The sequence below is a fragment of the Pleurodeles waltl genome, chromosome 9 (assembly GCF_031143425.1).
Source record: "Pleurodeles waltl isolate 20211129_DDA chromosome 9, aPleWal1.hap1.20221129, whole genome shotgun sequence".
In the NCBI taxonomy this organism is placed as follows: Eukaryota; Metazoa; Chordata; class Amphibia; order Caudata; family Salamandridae; genus Pleurodeles; species Pleurodeles waltl.
Window position 1 is genome coordinate 5,318,128 of NC_090448.1, and position 20,763 is coordinate 5,338,890.

A 20,763-nucleotide genomic window follows, 5' to 3' on the forward strand; every position below is an offset into this window, starting at 1 on the left:
AAGAGATAATTCTAATGCTCTATTTTGTGGTAGTGTGGTTGAGCAGTAGGCTTATCAGAGGGTAGTGTTAAGCATTTGTTGTACACACACAGGCAATAAATGAGGAACACACACTCAGAGACAATTCCAGGCCAATAGGTTTTTGTATAGAAAAATATATTTTCTTAGTTTATTTTAAGAACCACAGGTTCAAGATTTACATGTAATACTTCAAATGAAAGGTATTGCAGGTAGTTACTTTAGGAACTTTTAATTAGCAAAATAGCATATACAGTTTTCACATAAATCACATATAGCTATTTTAAAACTAGACACAGTGCAATTTTCAACAGTTCCTGGGGGGAGTAAGAGTTTGTTAGTTTTTGCAGGTAAGTAAACCACCTACGGGGTTCAAGTTTGGGTCCAAGGTAGCCCACCGTTGGGGGTTCAGAGCAACCCCAAAGTTACCACACCAGCAGCTCAGGGCCGGTCAGGTGCAGAGGTCAAAGTGGTGCCCAAAACACATAGGCTTTAATGGAGAAGGGGGTGCCCCGGTTCCAGTCTGCCAGCAGGTAAGTACCCGTGTCTTTGGAGGGCAGACCAGGGGGGTTTGTATGGCCCCGGGGGGGACACAAGTCCACACAGAAAGTACACCCTCAGCAGCACAGGGGCGACCGGGTGCAGTGTGCAAACAAGCGTCGGGTTTGTAATAGAAATCAATGGGAGACCAAGGGGTCTCTTCAGCGATGCAGGCAAGGGGGGGGGAGTAGCCACCACCTGGGCAAGGGAGAGGGCCTCCTGGGGGTCGCTCCTGCACTGGAGGTCGGATCCTTCAGGTCCTGGGGGCTGCGGATGCAGAGTCTTTACCAGGTGTTGGGTCTTTGAAGCAGGCAGTCGCAGTCAGGGGGAGCCTCTGGATTCCCTCTGCAGGCGTCGCTGTGGGGGCTCAGGGGGGTCAACTCTGGCTACTCACGGTCTCGCAGTCGCCGGGGAGTCCTCCCTGAAGTGATTGTTCTCCACAAGTCGAGCCGGGGGCGTTGGGTGCAGAGTGCCAAGTCTCACGCTTCCAGCGGGAAACGCGTGTTATTTCAAAGTTGCTTCTTTGTTGCAAAGTTGCAGTCTTTGGTGAACCGAGCCACTGTCCTAGGGAGTTCTTGGTCCTTCTAGAGCAGGGCAGTCCTCTGAGGATTCAGAGGTCCCTGGTCCCTGTGGAACGCGTCGCTGGAGCAGTGTCTTTAGAAGTGGGGAGACCGCCCGGTAGAGCTGGGGCCAAAGCAGTTGGTGTCTCCGTCTTCTCTGCAGGGTTTTTCAGCTCAGCAGTCCTCTTCTTCTTAGGTTGCAGGAATCTATCTTGCTGTGTTGTGGGAGCCCCTAAATACTCGATTTAGGGGTGTGTTTGTCTGGGAGGGCAGTAGCCAATGGCAACTAGCCCTGAGGGTGGCTACACCCTCTTTGTGCCTCCTCCCTGAGGGGAGGGGGCACATCCCTAATCCTATTGGGGGAATCCTCCATCTGCAAGATGGAGGATTTCTAAAAGTCAGAGTCACCTCAGCTCAGGACACCTTAGGGGCTGTCCTGACTGGCCAGTGACTTCTCCTTGTTTTTCTCATTATCTCTCCTGGACTTGCCGCCAAAAGTGGGGGCTGTGTCCAGGGGGCAGGCATCTCCACTAACTGGAGTGCCCTGGGGCTTTGTAACACGAAGCCTGAGCCTTTGAGGCTGACTGCTAGGTGTTACAATTCCTGCAGGGGGAGGTGTGAAGCACCTCCACCCAGAGCAGGCTTTTGTTTCCGTCCTCAGAGAGCACAAAGGCCCTCACCACATGGGGTCAGAAACTCGTCTCCCAGCAGCAGGCTGGCACAGACCAGTCAGTCCTGCACTGAACAATTGGGTAAAATACCCTCTTGGGTAAGATGCCATCTGTGTGCATTTTTTTATAAATCCAACACTGGCATCAGTGTGGGTTTATTATTCTGAGAAGTTTGATACCAAACTTCCCAGTATTCAGTGTAGCCATTATGGAGCTGTGGAGTTCGTTTTTGACAGACTCCCAGACCATATATTCTTATGGCTACCCTGCAATTACAATGTCTAAGGTTTTGCTTAGACACTGTAGGGGCATAGTGCTCATGCACCTATGCCCTCACCTGTGGTATAGTGCACCCTGCCTTAGGGCTGTAAGGCCTGCTAGAGGGGTTACTTACCTATGCCACAGGCAGTGTGAGGTTGGCACGGCACCCTGAGGGGTGTGCCATGTCGACTTAGTCATTTTCTCCCCACCAGCACACACAAGCTGGCAAGCAGTGTGTCTGTGCTGAGTGAGGGGTCCCTAGGGTGGCATAAGACATGCTTCAGCCCTTAGAGACCTTCCCTGGCATCAGGGCCCTTGGTACCAGGGGTACTAGTTACAAGGGACTTACCTGGGTGCCAGGGTTGTGCCAATTGTCGAGACAATGGTACATTTTGGGTAAAAACACTGGCGCTGGGGCCTGGTTAGCAGGCCTCAGCACACTTTCAAATCATAGTCAGCATCAGTATCAGGCAAAAAGTGGGGGGTAATTGCAACAGGGAGCCATTTCTTTACCATAAACTCAGGATTCAGAACATAACACAGTAGTTAGCTTTGTCTTTAATAATAAGAATGTATTTCTACGCAGGCAAACCTTTTTTAGCAGCATCAGGATAATGAAAGACTGGAAAAGAAAGCATAACTTTCTAACCTGTGCCCTGCAGTTTGCGTGCAGATCTTTGATAGCAGTTCATGGCTCACTGTGCCATATTACGATTCTAACTTATGAACTGCACAGTAACTGTAGGAAGCGGGCATTTATACTTTATACCAGGTTCAGGTATCCCCTCTTAGTGAGGTGTAGGCAGTGTCTAGAAGCCATTCTCTCCAAGGGTAGTTGTAGATGAGCATCCAAGGCTTTTCTAGGAGACATGCAAAGCTCATGCAATACCACTGTAGTCACACAGCACTCACACACATGAAAGAAAACACTCAGTGTTACAAAAATAAAGGTACTTTATTTTTGGAACACAATACCACAAATTACTAGAAGGGAACCCCTCCAATAGGAGGTAAGTAACACACTAAATATATACACTAGCAATCCGAAATAGGCATAGAAAAGGTTAGAAAACAGTGCAAATAGCATTAACCAGTAGTGACCCTAGCGGGAGTCCAAACCATATATTGAAAAGATGGAATGCAAACACAGGAGCCCCACCTAGGTAAGTGGGATGTGCAGAGCGGAGCTGGGAGTACTAGAAAACAACAGAGCTAAGTAAATCAGTACCCCTCTGTGACCAGGAAAACAGGAGTAAATCACTGGATTTTCCCCAAACCACCCAAAAGGAAGAAAAGAAGAAAAGGAAAACACCCAGAGAAGACTGCAAGAAAACCTGCAGTGGATTTCTGAAGAAAGAAGACCTGTGGAGCGAGGGGGCCAAGTCCAAGAGTCACAGTGGAGTCCAGGAGGAGTAGGAGCTACTACCCACCCAGCTGTACTTGCAGGAGTTGGTCAACGGTGATGAAGAACAGGTCAGGACTTCAGCCCTGGAGCCGGAGAAGAGTTCCTGATGGATGCAGAAGATGTCCCACGCTGGATTGAAGATTGCAGATGCGTGTCGGTGCAGGAATTCCACCATCAAGCCTTGACAAAGGCAAACTTGCGGTTAGTAGAAAAGTGGTGCTGCCTGGGACCAGCAAGGCCCAAGAGAACTCAACCCAGGAGGGAGAGTCACAGGGGACACTCAGCGTCGCAGATAGTCTACAGAAGCACCACCCACAGGAGTCCCAAAGGACAGGGACACAGAAGCCGCAGAAGGAGCCCACTCAGCACTACAAAAGAAGATCCCATGCCTCCGGAGAACCGGCTTTGCAATAAGGAGTGCTGGAGCTGCATGTCGCCTGAAGATCCCTTGGAGGAGATGCCAACAAGCTTGGCAGCTGCAAGAGATGTGGTGCTCGGGGGTACTGTCCTGCGAGAGAAGGCAAAGGCTTACCTCCACTAAACATGGACAGCTGACAGAGAGGACCTAGAGGACTACTCCTGACCACCACCTGTGATGCTGGATCCATGCAGCTCAAGATGAGGGGAGATCCACGCAGCTGGTCGTTGCCCGCTGTCGGTGCTTGCGGTTGCATGGGAGTGACTTAATCCCTCCAAAGGAGATTCCTTCTTCTTCGTGTGCAGGCTGAAGAGTTGCTGTCTTCTGAGGGTGCACGGCCGGGGAAATGTTGCAAAGCTGGAAGGAGCCTTGGAAACAACATTGCAGAAGAGTCTTCTTTGTGGATTGCAGCGTTGTCGGTTCCTGCAGGGTTAGGTCGCAGTTCCAGTGGACAGAAGTCGAAGTGGAGGTTGCAGAGGAATCCTGCTGGAGTCTAGCAAGCCGAATCGGAGGACCCACCCAAGAGAGCGACCCTAAATAGCCCTGAAAGGGGGATTGGTCACCTAACCAGGTAAGCACCTATCAGGAGGGGGCTCTGATGTCACCTGCCTTGCCTGGCCACTCAGATGCTCCCAGAGTTCCCGATCAATCTTGGAAACAAGATGGCAGAACCCAGGGACCTTCTGGAGGAGCCCTGGGCACCAAAGCTGGGGTGGTGGTGGACAGAGGAGTGGTCACTCCCCTTTCCATTGTCCAGTTTCGCGCCAGAGCAGGGACTGGGTGGGTCCCTGAACCAGTGTGGACTGGTTTATGCACAGAGGGCACCAAATGTGCCCTTCAAAGCACACCAGTGGCTTGCGAAGGCTACCCCTCGCAAGCTAGACAGACCTATTTCCAAAGAGAGAGGTTGTTACCTCCCTCTCCCAAAGGAAATCATTTTGTTCTGCCTTCCTGGGTTTGATTAGATGAGGAGGGCAGAAACCTGTCTGAGGGGTGGCAGCAGCTGGGCTGCCCGGAAAACCCTGTAAGACTGATGGAGGCAATGCTGGAGGTCCTCTAAGGAGACCCCAGAGTACATGGAATCATACTTCCAATACTTGCAACAGTTTTGAGGTATGATTCCAACATGTTTGATACCAAACACGCCCAGGTTTGGAGTTCCTCATGTCCGGGTACATAATGGTAGCAACCTCTGTCCAGTACACACGTAAAATGGTGTTCCCCTCACTCACAAAGGGCAGGAAAATGTATCTTGAGTTTGTGGGGGCACCTCTGTTAGTGCAGGGGTGCCCTCACACACAGGTACCTGCACCCTGCCCTCTGGGCTGAGAGGGCCTACCATAGGGGTGAATTACAGTGACCCGGTGACCTGTAGTGAAAACGGGTGCATGCACCAGTTTCACGCAGGCTGCAATGGCAGACCTGCAGAACCCTTTGCATTGGCTCACTATGGGTGCCAGAATAACTGCTATAGCCCATAGGGATCCCCTGGAACCCCAATGCCCTGGGTACCTAGGTACCACATACTAGGGACTTACATGGGGGCACCAGTATGCCAAATGTGGGAAGATGGGGAGATGGGAGGTACGATTTAGAGGGGAGAGCAAAACCTACTGGGGTCCTGGTTAGCAGGATCCTGGTAGACACAGTCAAACACACTGAGAACAGGCAGAAAATGGGGGTAACCATGCCAAGAAAGAGGGTACTTTCCTACAGTAACCAAACAATATGACAAAAGCTGTAACCCATTGAGCATTGCACATAAAGTACTGTTCTCTGCATGATGCACGTTCTTTGCAGCAGGCATATTAACCATCTGCGCTACCTTAGATGAGTCAAAACTGCCACCAGACAAAGCTCCCATCGCTGTCTAGCAGGTACGAAATCCGCAGAGCTATCTTGACGCTTTCATTTTTGCCTGAAAGCTGCTGGATGTATAAGGAACTTTGCAGTGCTTTTAAAACTGCTGCACAAATGAGTCACCCTGAACTGCCAGGTCCTCCCTGGACTGGCATCCAGGGACCGGTTGCAGGGTATCACCTCTCATCAGCCAGGCTACCTTGAATCCTGTGGCACAGTGAGTACAGGGCCCACGTCTAGGCATTCCCTGGCCACTTAGGGTGACAAAAGCAGAAAGAGCAGATGATGGATGGAATGCTGAACAATGCAAACATTAACCCCAGTCACAAAGTTCTGGGTTTATTCCATCTTTTTTGCACCACTGAATTCAAGCTAGCCTGGCTGATGTGGGGTGAAACCCGTCCCAGGAAGCTTGTTTCTGGTCCTGGGAGGACCTGGCTTGGCAGTTTTGGCTGGAATGTTGGGACAGGATCAAGACTGATTTGCATATGGCTGGGTCCAAACTGGGGTGGCGTGGTGGGCAAAAACAATGATGGATTAACCCCAGATCTCTGTGACTGGGGGGTGAATGTTTGCATTGTTCAGCATTCCATCCAGCATCTGTTTTTCTTGCCATAATTTATTTTTAGACAAACCTAGCATCATATTTTCAGAAGAGAAATATAGTTTCCCAAGTCCGGATTCATCACAAAGGCACCCAGCATTTTTTAAATACATGCCAATACCTCTGCCATAAACTGTGGTGCAAGGGGAGGCCATTGCACAAACCCAGTTTTTTTTTTTTTTTTACATTTAACTTTTGCAGGCACATAAAGCTTCACCTTTGCTGTTCCAGACTAGAACCCTCATCCATCTTACAGGGTGGGAAGGTTCACATTGTGAGGAACAAAAGCCAGGGGCTAAATAATAGCCTGTTGCTTATGCGTGGGGTGAAATGTATTCAGAAACCTCAGCACCCAGTGCTGCAAAGACTCCTTCAGAGCACTGCCAGGTTCTTTGTTGTAAACCTCAGTCGCACTGCTATGTACTCCTAGTGACGGAGCATGGATGGACTTGGGAAGAATCTGTAATCATTACTTTCCGCTGTCACCTTCTTTTGCAGAACTAAGCTGAAGAGCCAGGAGTACGACAGCCTCGACCACCTGGAGTCTGACCTGAACCTGATGTTCGAGAACGCCAAGCGTTACAATGTCCCCAACTCTGCCATCTATAAGCGGGTCTTCAAGCTGCAGCAGCTGATGCAGGTACGTCGTCTGAAAACACCTTTCAAGAGCAGACTTGTTCATAAATGTGTGGCTGAGCATGTTTGTCTGTGCTGCGTCGGGCGTGAAGGGCAGCAAGTTCACAACATTCATGTGGTGTTCAGCCCGTTGCGCTACTACCCCCTGTCGCACCTCCTTGAGTTTGAGTTGGATGTTGGTAAGCCCGTGGCAACCTTTTAAATATGGCAGCATGTTCACGTGTGCTGTCCCTCCCATGTGCAATGACCAATCATGGAGTCGCCCACCTGCCTCCGGACATCGATTGCTCCAATAACTCTGAGCAGGACCGGTCGTTAGTCTGTCTCTGGCTCTGTGTATCACATGTACAGATCCTCCACCTGCGAGGAAACTGGCATCGTTATTAGTATTGGTACTATTGTAATTATTGCTGCTGTTATTGTAGCTACTCATGATGTTGTTATTGTTGTTGTTGTTATTATTTTTCATCTTTTTTGTATTTGTCTTCTTCCTCTTCGTCTCTCCCCTCCTCCTTTCTTTCCTTTTTCCTCTCTCCTCCTTTCTTCCCTTCTTCCTCCCCTCCTTTCTTCCCTTCTTCCTCTCCTCCTTTCTTCCCTTCTTCCTCTCCTCCTTTCTTCCCTTCCTCCTCTCCTCCTTTCTTCCCTTCCTCCTCTCTCCTCCTTTCTTCCCTTCTTCCTCTCCTCCTTTCTTCCCTTCTTCCTCTCCTCCTTTCTTCCCTTCTTCCTCTCCTCCTTTCTTCCCTTCTTCCTCTCTCCTCCTTTCTTCCCTCCTTCCTTGCTCGCCTCCTTTCTTTCCTCCTTCCTTCCTCTCTTCTCCTTTATTTCTTCTTCCTTCCTCTCCTCTCCCCTTTCCTTTTCCTTCCTCTCCTCTTTGCTTTCCTTCTTACTTCCTTTCTTTCTCTTCTCCTTCTACCTTCCTCTCTTCCTCCCTTCCTCTCCTTCCTCTCCTTCCTCTCTTCTCCTTTCTTTTCTTCTTCATTACTTTCTTTTGTTTCTCTCTCCTCTTTTCTTTTCTTCTGCGTTCCTCTCTTCTCCTCTTTTCTTTTCTCTCCTCCTCCCTTCTTCCTTCCCCCTCCTCCTCCCTTCTTCCTCTCCTCCTTTCTTCCTTCTTCCTTCCTCTCCTCCTTTCTTCCTTCTTCCTTCCTCTCTTCTCCTTTCTTTCCTTCTGCGTTCCTCTCCTTCGCTTTTCTTTCCTCCTTCCTCCTGCCCTCCCTGCAGAAGACCTGTTGGCACCTTAAGAGAATGCATTAGGCCCTGTGAGACAAAGGGCTGCGGCTCCAGTGAAGTAATGCTTTGCATTGTAAAGACCATGCTCACTGGATGAGGGCTCTAGCCTTGAATGTTTATTACATTTCAGAGTTTCCAAGTGTAATTCCGAACTATGATTCTTTTTTTTTTTGTTTGTTTTAACTGTATTCTACTGATTTCCCTTGCACTCGGTGCCTTTATTGAGAACACACACAGTACTAAACATGGCAACGTGCCACATTCAACCTTGAGACATACATCATTAGCAGTCGACAGTGAGCATCAGTTTGGGTGTAAAGTAGGCGACACAACACCCTTAGACCATCTCTTGGTCGCACAAACCACCACCTCTGCCGCAGGCGAAAGAGGCCGCGATCTCATGACGGAGAAGAGATCAACGACAAATTCAGCCCGGCCCGGGGTCTGACAGCAGCTCCTCCTTGGTAAAATGCGCAAGACTTGCTGGTGCTGCTAGATAGCCAGAAAGGTCGTTGTAGTAGGCTGGCCTGGTGTGTGGTGGGTACCTTTGGTATGGTACTTACACCTTATACCAGGTCCAGGTATCCCCTCTTAGTGAGGTGTAGGCAGTGTCTAGAAGCCAGGCTCTCTATAGGTAGCTGTGGATGAGCAGCCAAGGCTTATCTAGGAGACATGCAAAGCTCATGCAATACTACTGTAGTCACACAGCACTTACACACATGAAAGAAAACACTGTTACAAAAATAAAGGTGCTTTATTTTGGTGACACAAATACCATAGAGGTTATACCCCCTTAGAAGGTAAGTGACTCAAAAATTATATAGATTAGTTATAAGCAATAGGCATAGAAAAGGTTAGAAAACAGTGCAAATAGCAATAGCGACCCTAGGCAGAGCCCAAACCATGTACTAAAAAAATGGAATGCGAACACAGGACTCCCATCTAGGTAATTGGGATGTGTGGAGGGGAGCTGGGAGTACCCGAAAACCACAGAGGTAACACAGTACCCCAGAGACCAGGAAAGCAGCAGTAAATCACTGGATTTTCCCCAAACCACCCAAAAGGAAGGAAAAGAAGAAAAAGAAGACGCCCCGAGAAGACTGCAGGAAACCAGCGGTGGATTCCTGGAGAGGACCTGTGGAGAGAGGGGACCAAGTCCAAGAGTCACAGTGGAGTCCAGGAGGAGCAGAGGCTAATACCCACCCAGCTGTACTTGCAGGAGTTGGTTGATGGTGATGAAGAGCAGGTCAGCACTGCAGCCCTGGAGCCGCAGAAGAGTTCCTGATGGATGCAGATGATGTCCCACACTGGAATGAAGCTTGCAGACGCGTATCGGTGCAGGAATTCCACCATCAAGCCTTAGGAAATGCAAACTCACGCTTAGTAGAAAAGTGGTGCTGCCGGGGCCCAGCAAGACCCAGGAGGGAGACTCACAGGGGACCCTCGGCATCGCAGAGAGTCCTCAAGAGCAGAGGCAGTACCCACATGAGCCCCACAGGACGGGGACACAGAAGTTGTAGAAGGATCCCAAGCAGCACTACAGGAAGGGATCCCACACCGCAGCAGAACCACGCAGAGGGCTGTGTGTTGCAGGAAGAACTGCTGCCGACTGGAGCTGCTCATCACCTGAAGATCCCTTGGAGGACATGCCAACACGCCTTAGCCAGCTGCAAGAGATACAGTGCACGGGGTACTGTCCTACATGGGAAGGCAAGGGCTTACCTCCTCCAAAGTTGGACAGCTGGCAGAGAGGGCCAAGAGGACTACTTCGGACCACCACCCGTGATTCAGGATCCACGCAGCTCAGGATGAGAGGAGATCCACGCAGCTGGTCGTCGTTACAGCAGGTGCCTGCGGATGCAGGGGAGTGGCTCCTTCACTCCAAGAGTGATTCCTTCTTGCTTCTTAGTGCAGACTGAAGACTTGCCACCCTCAGAGGATGCACAGATGGGGAAATGTTGCAGTTGCTGGAAGGAGCTGGAGAAACAATGTTGTAGAGCAGTCGTCGCTGTAGCTGCAGATTGTAGGCTCCTGTGAAGTCCAGTCACGGTTCCTGTGGCCAGAAGTCAAAGTAGAGGTTGCAGAGGAGTCCTGCTGGAGTCTTGCACGTCGAATCTGAGGACCCACCCAAGAGAGAGGCCCTAAATAGCCCTGAAAGGGGGATCGGTCACCTAACCACGCAAGCATCTATCAGGAGGGGGCTCTGACGTCACCTGCCTGGTCTGGCCACTCAGATGCTCCCAGAGTTCCCTGCCAACCTTGGATTCAAGATGACAGAACCCAGGGACCCTCCGGAGGAGCTCTGAGCACCACCCCTGGGGTGGTGATGAACAGGGGGAGTGGTCACTCCCCTTTCCATTGTCCAGTTTCGTGCCAGAGCAGGGACTGGGGTTCCCTGAATTGGTGTGGACTGGTTTATCCACGGAAGGCACCAAATACGCCCATCAAAGCAAACCAGTGGCTTGGGGAGGCTACCCCTTCCAAGCCAGTTACACCTATTTCCAAAGGGAGAGGGTGTTACCTCCCTCTCCCAAAGGAAATCCTTTTTTCTGCCTTCCTGGGCTTGATCAGATCAAGCAGCAGGAGGGCAGAAACCTGTCTGAGAGGTGGCAGCAGCTCTGGCTTCCCGGAAAACCCTGTAAGACTGGTGGTAGCAATGCTGGGGGTCCTCTAAGGAGCCCCAGCAGTGCATGGAATCATACTTCAAATACTTGCAACGGTATTGGGGCATGAATCCAATAAGTTTGATACCAAATGTAGGAAGTTGGCTCTGTATATACTATTTCAAAGTAAGAAATAGTGTGCACAGAGTCCAAGGGATCCCCTTAGAGGTAAGATAGTGGCAAAAAGAGATAATTCTAATGTTCTATTTTGTGGTAGTGTGGTCGAGCAGTAGGCTTATCAGAGGGTAGTGTTAAGCATTTGTTATACACACACAGGCAATAAATGAGGAACACACACTCAAAGACTTACTACAGGCTAATAGGTTTTTATATAGAAAAATACTTTTTCTTAGTTTATTTTAAGAACCACAGGTTCAAGATTTGCAAGTAATACTTCAAATGAAAGGTATTTCACTCAGGTATTTTAGGAACTTTGAATAATCACAATAGCATGTACAGTTTTGACAAAAATGGCAATAAGCTATTTTAAAAGTGGACACTGTGCAAAAATCAACAGTTCTTGGGGGAGGTAAGTAATTGTTAAGTTCACAGGTAAGTAAAACACTTACAGGGTTCAAAGTTGGGTGGGGGTTCAAGGCAACCCCAAAGTTACCACACCAGCAGCTCAGGGCCAGTCAGGTGCAGAGGCCAAAGTGGTGCCCAAAACGCATAGGCTTCAATGGAGATAGGGGTGCCCCGGTTCCAGTCTGCCAGCAGGTAAGTACCCGCGTCCTCGGAGGGCAGACCAGGGGGTTTTGTAGGGCACCGGGGGGGACACAAGCAGGCACAGAAAGTACACCCTCAGCGGCACAGGGGCGGCCGGGTGCAGACTGCAAACAGGCGTCGGGTTTCAGATAGGAATCAACGGGGAGACCCGGGGGTCTCTTCAACGATGCAGGCAGGCACAGGGGTGGGGGCTCCTCGGGGTAGCCACCACCTGGGCTAGGCAGAGGGTCCCCTGGGGGTCGCTCCTGCACTGGAGTTCGGTTCCTTCAGGTCCTGGGGGCTGCGGGTGCAGTGTTGGTTCCAGGCGTCGGGTCCCTTGTTACAGGCAGTCATGGTCAGGGGGAGCCTCAGGATTACCTCTGCAGGCGTCGCTGTGGGGGCTTGGGGGGGGTCAACTCTGGCTACTCATGGGCTCGCAGTCGCCGGGGAGTCCTCCCTGTAGTGTTAGTTTTCCACAGGTCGGGCCGGGGGCGTCGGGTGCAGAGTGAAAAGTCTCACGCTTCCGGCTTTAAAGTTGCTTCTTTGTTTCAGAAAGTCGCTGTTTGTTGAACAGGGCCGCTGTTCTTGGGAGCTTCTTGGTCCTTTAGATGCAGGGCAGTCCTCTGAGGCTTCATTGGTCGCTGGTCCCTGTTGGATGCGTCTCTGTTGCAGTTTTCGTCGAAGTAGGGAGACAGGCCGGTGGGGCTGGGGCCAAATCAGTTGTCTCTGACTTCACTGCAGGGCTTCAGGTCAGCAGTCCTTCTTCTTCTTCTTTAGGTTGCAGGAATCTGTCTTCTTTGGTTTTGGGAGCCCCTAAATACTGAATTTAGGGGTGTGTTTAGGTCTGGGAGGGAAGTAGCCAATGGCTACTGGCCCTGAGGGTGGCTACACCCTCTTTGTGCCTCCTACCTGTGGGGAGAGGGGCACATCTCTAATCCTATTTGGGGAATCGATTCCTCCATCTGCACAATGGAGGATTTCTAAAAGTCAGTCACCTCAGCTCAGGACACCTTAGGGGCTGTCCTGACTGGGGAGTGACTCCTCCTTGTTTTCCTCATTATCTCCTCCAGCCTTGCCGCCAAAAGTGGGGGCAGTGGCCGGAGGGTCGGTGCCCTGTGGCACTGTAAAAGGGGGTGAGCCTTTGAGGCTCACCGCCAGGTGTTACAGTACCTGCAGGGGGAGGTGAGAAGCACCTCCGCCCAGTACAGGCCTTGTTCCTGGCCACAGAGTGACAAAGGCACTCTCCCCATGTGTCCAACAACATGTCTGGTGTGTGGCAGGCTGGCAAAATCTAGTCAGCCCACACTGGAAGTCGGGTATGTTTTCAAGGGGCATTTCTAAGATGCCCTCTGTGTGTATTTTACAATAAAGTGCACACTGGCATCAGTGTGCATTTATTGTGCTGAGAAGTTTGATACCAAACTTCCTAGTTTTCAGTGTAGCCATTATGGTGCTGTGGAGTTTGTGTTTGACAGACTCCTAGACCATATACTCTTATGGCTACCCTGCACTTACAATGTCTAAGGTTTTGCTTAGACACTGTAGGGGCATAGTGCTCATGCACATATGCCCTCACCTGTGGTATAGTGCACCCTGCCTTAGGGCTGTAAGGCCTGCTAGAGGGGTGACTTACCTATGCCACAGGCAGTGTGAGGTGGGCATGGCACCCTGAGGGGAGTGCCATGTCGACTTAGTCATTTTCTCCCCACCAGCACACACAAGCTGACAAGCAGTGTGTCTATGCTGCGTGAGGGGTCCCTAGGGTGGCATAAGACATGCTGCAGCCCTTAGAGACCTTCCCTGGCATCAGGAAACTCCCGAGAACAGCGGCCCTGTTCATCCAAGACTGCAACTTTGTTTTCAAAGATGCAACTTAAAGACTACAGCATTTCCCGCCAGAAGCGTGAGACTTGCAACCCTGCACCCGGCGACCCAGACTCGACTGGTGGAGAAACAACACTTCAGGGAGGACTCCCCGGCGACTCCGAGAGTGTGAGTAACCAAAGTTGTCCCCCCAGAGCACCCACAGCGACGCCTGCAGAGGGAATCCTGTGGCTTCCCCTGACCGCGACTGCCTGACTCTCAGATCCCGACGCCTGGAAAAGACCCTCCACCCGCAGCCCCCAGGACCTGAAGGATCGGAACTCCAGTGCAGGAGTGACCCCCAGGAGGCCCTCTCCCTTGCCCAGGTGGTGGCTACCCAAAGAGCGCCCCCCCCCCCCCCCCACCCCCCCCCCCCCCCCCCCACCCCCCCCTTGCCTGCCTGCATCGCTGAAGAGACCCCTTGGTCTCCCATTGATTCCAATTGAAAACCCAAAGCTTGTTTGCACACTGCACCCGGCCGCCCCTGTGCTGCTGAGGTTGTACTTTCAGTGCTTACTTGTGTCCCCCCCCCGGTGCCCTACAAACCCCCCCTGGTCTGCCCTCCGAAGACGCAGGTACTTACCTGCTGGCAGACCGGAACCGGGGCACCCCCTTCTCCATTGAAGCCTATGCGTTTTGGGCACCACTTTGAACTCTGCACCTGACCGGCCCTGAGCTACTGGTGTGGTAACTTTGGGGTTGCTCTGAACCCCCAACGGTGGGCTACCTTGGACCCAAACTTGAACCCCGTTGGTGGTTTACTTACCTGCAAGAACTAACCATTACTTACCTCCCCTAGGAACTGTGAAAATTGCTCTGTCTAGTTTTAAAATAGCTATATGTTTTATTTGAAAAGTATATATGCTATTGTGATTATTCAAAGTTCCTAAAGTACTTACCTGCAATACCTTTCATGCAAAGTATTACATGTAGAATTTGAACCTGTGGTTCTTAAAATAAACTAAGAAAATATATTTTTCTATACAAAAACCTAATGGCCTGGAATTGTCTTTGAGTTTGTGTTCTTCATTTATTGCCTGTGTGTGTACAACAAATGCTTAACACTACTCCTTTGATAAGCCTACTGCTCGACCACACTACCACAAAATAGAGCATTAGTATTATCTCTTTTTGCCACAATCTTACCTCTAAGGGGAACCCTTGGACTCTATGCACACTATTCCTTACTTTGAAATAGTGCATACAGAGCCAACTTCCTACAGTAACCAAGCTAGAAGGAGGCTACTTTCCTACATTTGGGCCGACGGCTACCAGACGGTGTGGGAGTGACTCAGTCACCCAGAAGAGGTGGTGCTGTCGCCCAGCAGTCTTGTTCCCACAACAGGGGTCCTATGACATAAACTTGAGTTTGTCGAAAGTGAGGTACTGATAACTTCTTATTCTTGGATAGGGCAACTGTAAAACTAAAAGGCACCCTGCCTTGCGTATTGTGTTACTCATTTTATTATTCCACAAACATTCACCATGGACACAACTTTTGGGAAAGTACCTTTCCCTTTAGTAAGTGGTCAATTGTTTGCAATAATAATTTGCTATTTCACATGCTAAGGAACTACATAATTTCCCATTTTTATAAAATAGTTTGTTCCGAGATGCTTCTAAGTGCAGCAGTAATTGACCCAACACCACACACACCTTGTACGTCTACATTGTAATGTGCTTGTTAAGAGCTACTGTGATTTGTTGTTAATTACTCTGTGAAACTTGATATCTGTGCAACGACAGCTATGACCGGTGAATGTTTTATTTATTATGTTGTGCATCAGTTATGTGCCAGTGTTTCTCATTAAACCAAACCTTCTCCATCATGAGTTCTGTCTGAGGGACGGCCGTGGTGCAAATCTGTGCTTACCACTGAAAGCCTCTGCTGAACCCTTGTCCTTCGCGCTCCCTGTCTGTAGAATCTTCTGTGATTTGCTGCAGGACGGCAGAAGGATGAGAGCAGACAAGGCGCACTGGACAACTCCAGCAGAGGGCAGGGACAAGTGGGACAAACTGCTGCCTGTGCAGGTCTATGCAGTAGGAGACTCAAGGGATAGTGTTCAGCCCCAGACAGCCACAGTCACATATCGCTGTGCTCCTTGGTGCATCATCGAACTGCTGGAGTATGAGAACTAATGGATGGCAGGGATTGGGACAAGGATGCAGAGAACTGAAAATCAAACTGAAAAGGGACATCCTCCACCGAGTGCTTTGACATTGTCTCTTTAGAGGAGACGGCACCGCTCTATGGGGAGGGACACCAAAGGTAGGAGAAGTGGACCGAAGGGCAGTGATGCAGGCAGAAGGAGAAGCCAAAATGGCAGCTGCCTGCACTCATTGGTGTGAGATCGAAAGGCTGGACGGGAAAGGATTGAATTGTGGGAAGCTGGGTTAACTGCGGGAGATGCTGGACTTGAATTTCCTGCTCCCCCTGGTGTGGAATTGAAAATGGAAGAGCCCTTGAGGCAGAGACCAAGCGGTTGGAAAGTGTCACTGAGATGCTTCTTGTTAAGCTGAGGGTGTGGCTCTGCGGTGATATTGAGGGAAGGAGACGTCTGATGAAACATGGCGTGTTCTGGGGAGCTGCCATCGGCCCCGCACGGGGGGAGCATTGAGCTGAATGGGCCTGTTGAGAGGCGGGCGAGTCTCGAAGGACCTCTACCCCTCCCTCTGCTGCCATCTACCTGGAGCCGCCTCTGTGCGCTCTAATTCCAGCTCTGTAATTAGGCACCTCCCGTACTCTGTGACAATCCCTTTCCCTTGGGAAGAACTGAGTTCATTGTTTGTGGATCTGAAAAATAACCTGCGTGTGTATTCCTCTGTTCTAATATTTGCAGTTTAAGCAGCGACGCTCTTCTACTCGGACATTAAGGTGCTTTTCAAGAGCTTTCATTTGCTCTACACATTTCAGCCCTTTAGACTCCGAGCTCTTTGAAGACCCAGACCCTTGAAGGGGTAACTGGCCCTTGTGTGCGGGTCTGGTCTCTTTCTCTAGTGCTCCTAGAAGTGCGCTTCACTCCAAAATAAAAACAATCTCCCTTTAAATGCATTGTGCATTTTAAGGGCGCTGAGCTAACTTCAGGGGGGCCAAGTCCACAACTGATGAGCATGGATGCAGTCTCTGATTATCTCATCTGCCCAGGACACTGGGATTGGCCTTCAAAACTCATAAAGGAGGAGTAGAGATGTCCTTGAGAAATGTGATTCTTATGAAAAGGAGCAGGGGTGTGCTAGCGTTGGCCAGTTGAGTAAGACCAATGTGCTGTGACAAGGCTGAAGTTAATGTTTGCCAATTCAAATATTTAAATGGAGTATACAGGAGTCGAGAGCTTGTCTTTTTGTAATGGCGCCAGCTGTGAGGATGCGGGTGCTGCGCTCCCTTTGTAATGTCAGACATTTCATGAAACGGGTCCTTTGTTTGTATCCATTTTGATGAAAGTCCTTCACACTCATATTAATTTCTCCAGTCTTGTTGCTCTGGGAGTGCTTTGCATCATTTTCTTGCAGCCGCACTAGGCGTTATCTTCGGGTGAACCTGAACCGTGCAGCTGTTTAATATTCATGTAGCCGAAGGCCGTTCGTCAGAAAGCCTCTGACTCTAGGGATTTGCTCTTTCAGACGCGGAAGAAGGAGCTGGCCAGGAGAGCCGAGGTGGAGGACGAAGACAGCATGATGTCATCTGCCACATCTGACACCGGCAGTGCGAAAAGGAAAAGGTAGGGGCTTCTGCCTACAGCTGGTGCCTCGCGGACTGGCTTGGTATGTTCAATGAATGAGTACAAAGGGGTGCATGTGTTTATTGCTGCCTGTGTGTAGTACAGCACCAGTGTTTTCGGTTGGTGCTTCCCGGCTCTTTCAGACACTGTACAGAAGCAGATCTTCTCAACCCAGCTGTTAGCATTGGGTGATAAAGGCTGCTCAGGAGTCTGCCAGTTGCATCGGAGTACACTCAAGCTGTCCGTGGGGCACCTCAGGATGTCCCCATAGCAGTGGAAGAAACCCATCATGTCCGTTAAAGAGAGAAGACCCGTTTCCCTGTCTGGTGCGCTGGTGCCTGCTGCTCTTGGAGTGATTGGTTCTTTGAAAGGGTGTGTGTTGCTGTCACATCCTCTGCAGTTTGGGGGATGTCATTTACTTTTGTTATCTAAGGTGAGGCCAGTTCCAAGCACGGATTACTGCTGATCCCTCTTCATACGTTGTTTGTGGGAAAGAGTGAGCGCCTTGGGGCGCTCAGTTTACTTTGTTCCAACTGCGCTAAGATCAATGCTCAGCAATGGCCGTCTCTGGAGCGGGCAAGAGGAGTTTTAATTTTGTACTTTGATTTTTAAACTGGTTTAAGGTTGAGAACACTCTTTTCTTTGAAAACAGATATTTCTCCAGAGAGAGCGAAAGTTTGAGGGCTTTGGCACCGATAATTCCAATCTTTGCCAGTGTCTTGTCCTTAACCAAACTCTTGCATCCACCCTCCACCTGAGCACCTTTGCCATGTATTGTCCATGGCCATGTCCTACTGCTTTATCTCTGGTAAAGATGTCGTGTGATATCCATAGGTGAATCTTTCGGCACTAAGAGCGTATACTTTAATTATTAGTTCTTAAGGCATTGATGTAAACAATGAAAATATTTAAAAGAGGCTGAACATCTTTTCCATAAATACGACACTCAAGTGGGTCTTCAGTCTCCATAAATCTCCTTTTAAGATAATGCATCATTGGCGTGAAGTTACAATAGTTAGATTTTTTTAAATCAGTATTTACAGAGTGCCTAAGAGCAGTGGCGTGCTGCACATTGAACAAAGAAAAACAGTTGGTTTTAAGGGTGGGCTAGAAGAATGCTTCATGGGGTAGAAATCACTGTTGTGGAAGGAACAGGGCTGATCAGGGAAGAGGTGCGGATTGGGTTCTTAGCTAACCAAATTGGAAGGAGCTACAGAAAGCAGCAGATCGCATCCCTACAGAGCTGTGAAGTTCATAGCAGTAAACAGTCTGAACCAGGTCCTGACAAAAGAGAATACACAATTAAAAGCAGTCATGGAGAGAATAAAAAAAGGAAAATGGTTCCTCAAGACTACGGATGCTTCCCTTTCCAAGGGTAGCTGAATTCGATGACCTTAAGATATTTATCCCACGTTGGCTTGCAGATCAGTCAGCCCTCTGCAAAGAGAGCCCAAAATGGAGGCAGAGAGCTGCCGTTGTGTGGGGTCTGGGCAGACTGAGGAACTAGTCATGGTCTTGCTTAAAGCTGGAGAGTCAACGAATGGGACCCTGCCTGAATCTAAGAAGCATGGACATTATATTCGGCAGAGGTCCTGCTATTTCCAAATGTCAGCCAGGAAGCGTAGGAGGAAGATGATACTGGAGCCCCTCCGGAAAGCATTCAGGGACATTCGGTCCCAAGATGCGATCTTCCACCTGGAGAATCTCCCAAAGAGGGACAGCTCATTTGTGACGTGTTGGTAGGCGCTGGCTGGTTGCAGCACTGGCAGACACAATTGCCGGTTCATTTGATAATGGGGCAAGCATGATGACGGAAGCTGACGAGAGCTGTAGTTTGGCACAATCTTCATACACCCACCATCCAGGGATCCACCATCCAACTTATCCTATGTGGAAAGGCTAAAAGCGGGTGCAGAGGCTGTAGATCTCTCTGTGTTTGATAACTGAGATTTTGCAGTCTATCAGAGAGCACACATTTAAAATGGTTTTCACCAACTATTGAAAAATTGATCTGTGACTGTATATTTCTAATTGGTTAAACTGATAAAGCTAGAAAGGTGTGGCTGACTGGGATATTGCTAACACTGATCAGGGATCAATCCTGCTACGTTTACATCATCTCCTTGTGGTTACATCGCCTTGGAATCAGCAGGGTACCCGCAGGTACAGGTCACAGGTCACTCTCAGCCGAGGGTCCTGTCAAACAATATGTTGCAGACAGCGGTAGTAACATGTAATTTCTAATTCCGGGACCAAAGTGTGAAATGATATTCCGGGGGATTAACCAATGCTTTGCTTTTATTTTCCAACAGTATGAAGAACGTGAGGAAACAACGGATGAAGATCTTGTTCAACGTTGTCCTAGAAGCTCGAGATCCTGCATCCGGCAGGAGGCTGTGTGATTTGTTTATGGTCAAACCGTCCAAGAAAGACTATCCCGATTACTATAAAGTCATCTCCGAGCCCATGGATTTGAAAACTATTGAGCACAACATCCGAAACAACAAATACTCGAGTGAGGACAACATGATTGACGACATGAGGTTAATGTTTCGGAATGCCAGGCACTACAATGAAGAGGGTTGTCAGGTATGCTTTGTTTGACGCAACAAGAAACCGAGCATCCGAAAGCTACATTCCTTGTACTTTAATTTGTTACCCAGCGGTGATTACAGTCATTAACTGAAACAATGATTTGGTATTAGAGACCATTTCTATTGCTATATTTGTGTTGTGATTGTTTTTCAGGACAGTATTGGGATGTGAAGTACATACTGCTTTTAATTGTCCCCAGGCCAATCATAAGTGTGCAGTGTCGGGTACCCATAATATTTGTATCTGCTGTTTGAACGTTTACAGTCCAGATGGAAGTGCAGCTTTGGTACATTTCTGCCTGTGTTTGAGATTAACATATAAGTATAGACTCGGAAGGGACAGACCGTGGTAGATTTAACTGAACAGGCTGAGTGAAACTAGAGGGGCTGAGCAAACGTTGGCTAGACCAGGAACACTTGAAAGCAGATCTCTGTTAGAGACATTAGAGTTGATGGAAAGATCTTTGGGCTCATGGTTTGTAGTATCTGAACAGAGTCCGTGCCTCCAGTGAAGTTTAACAACCACCAGGGAGAAGAGTTTCCCTTGGCTTTAACCCTTCAGAGAAGTCTTTTGCGTCATGGGGTTTAGTGACGACGACTCTAGCTGATAATGTTCGTGGCCATCAGCTCCATTGTCAGGTTGTTTTCTTTTCGCTGTCTGGTTCAGACATGTGCTCTGGTTCCAGACTGTCGTCTGTAGGTCTTATTGGTTCCTGCAGTAATTTCTAACTGTTGCTATTGTTTTCGAATGCTTATCCCTTTTCCCTTCCATACTCGGTCGACGATTCCAGCTGCACCTGGGCAATTTTCGGGTCGATTTTGCCTCCATGTGGCGCATCGCCCTCCAGGACCTTTTTCTCTGCCTTTCCGGCTGGTTCCGTACTATGTCACGAGGATGAAACAAACGCCTTTGAGGTATTGTCTTCGATCCCACTCAAAATATCCACGGACCGACCTCCATCAGGTCTGTAACGCCCAAGCATAATGAGTTTCCTTGCAGCTCCTTCAGTTTGAAGAAG

General features: G+C 49.4%; 1 protein-coding gene across 14 annotated transcripts in view; it reads left to right on the forward strand.

Moving 5' to 3' along the window:
• PBRM1 (polybromo 1) overlaps nucleotides 1-20,763 on the forward strand; it is a 338,709-nt gene that overhangs the window by 93,798 nt on the left and 224,148 nt on the right. For all 14 annotated transcript variants that reach the window (XM_069206081.1, XM_069206082.1, XM_069206071.1 and 11 more), the window contains exons 12-14: nucleotides 6,836-6,977; nucleotides 17,053-17,150; nucleotides 19,463-19,739. In XM_069206081.1, the coding sequence (XP_069062182.1) occupies nucleotides 6,836-6,977; nucleotides 17,053-17,150; nucleotides 19,463-19,739 (517 nt within the window). The remainder of the gene's footprint in view (nucleotides 1-6,835; nucleotides 6,978-17,052; nucleotides 17,151-19,462; nucleotides 19,740-20,763) is intronic.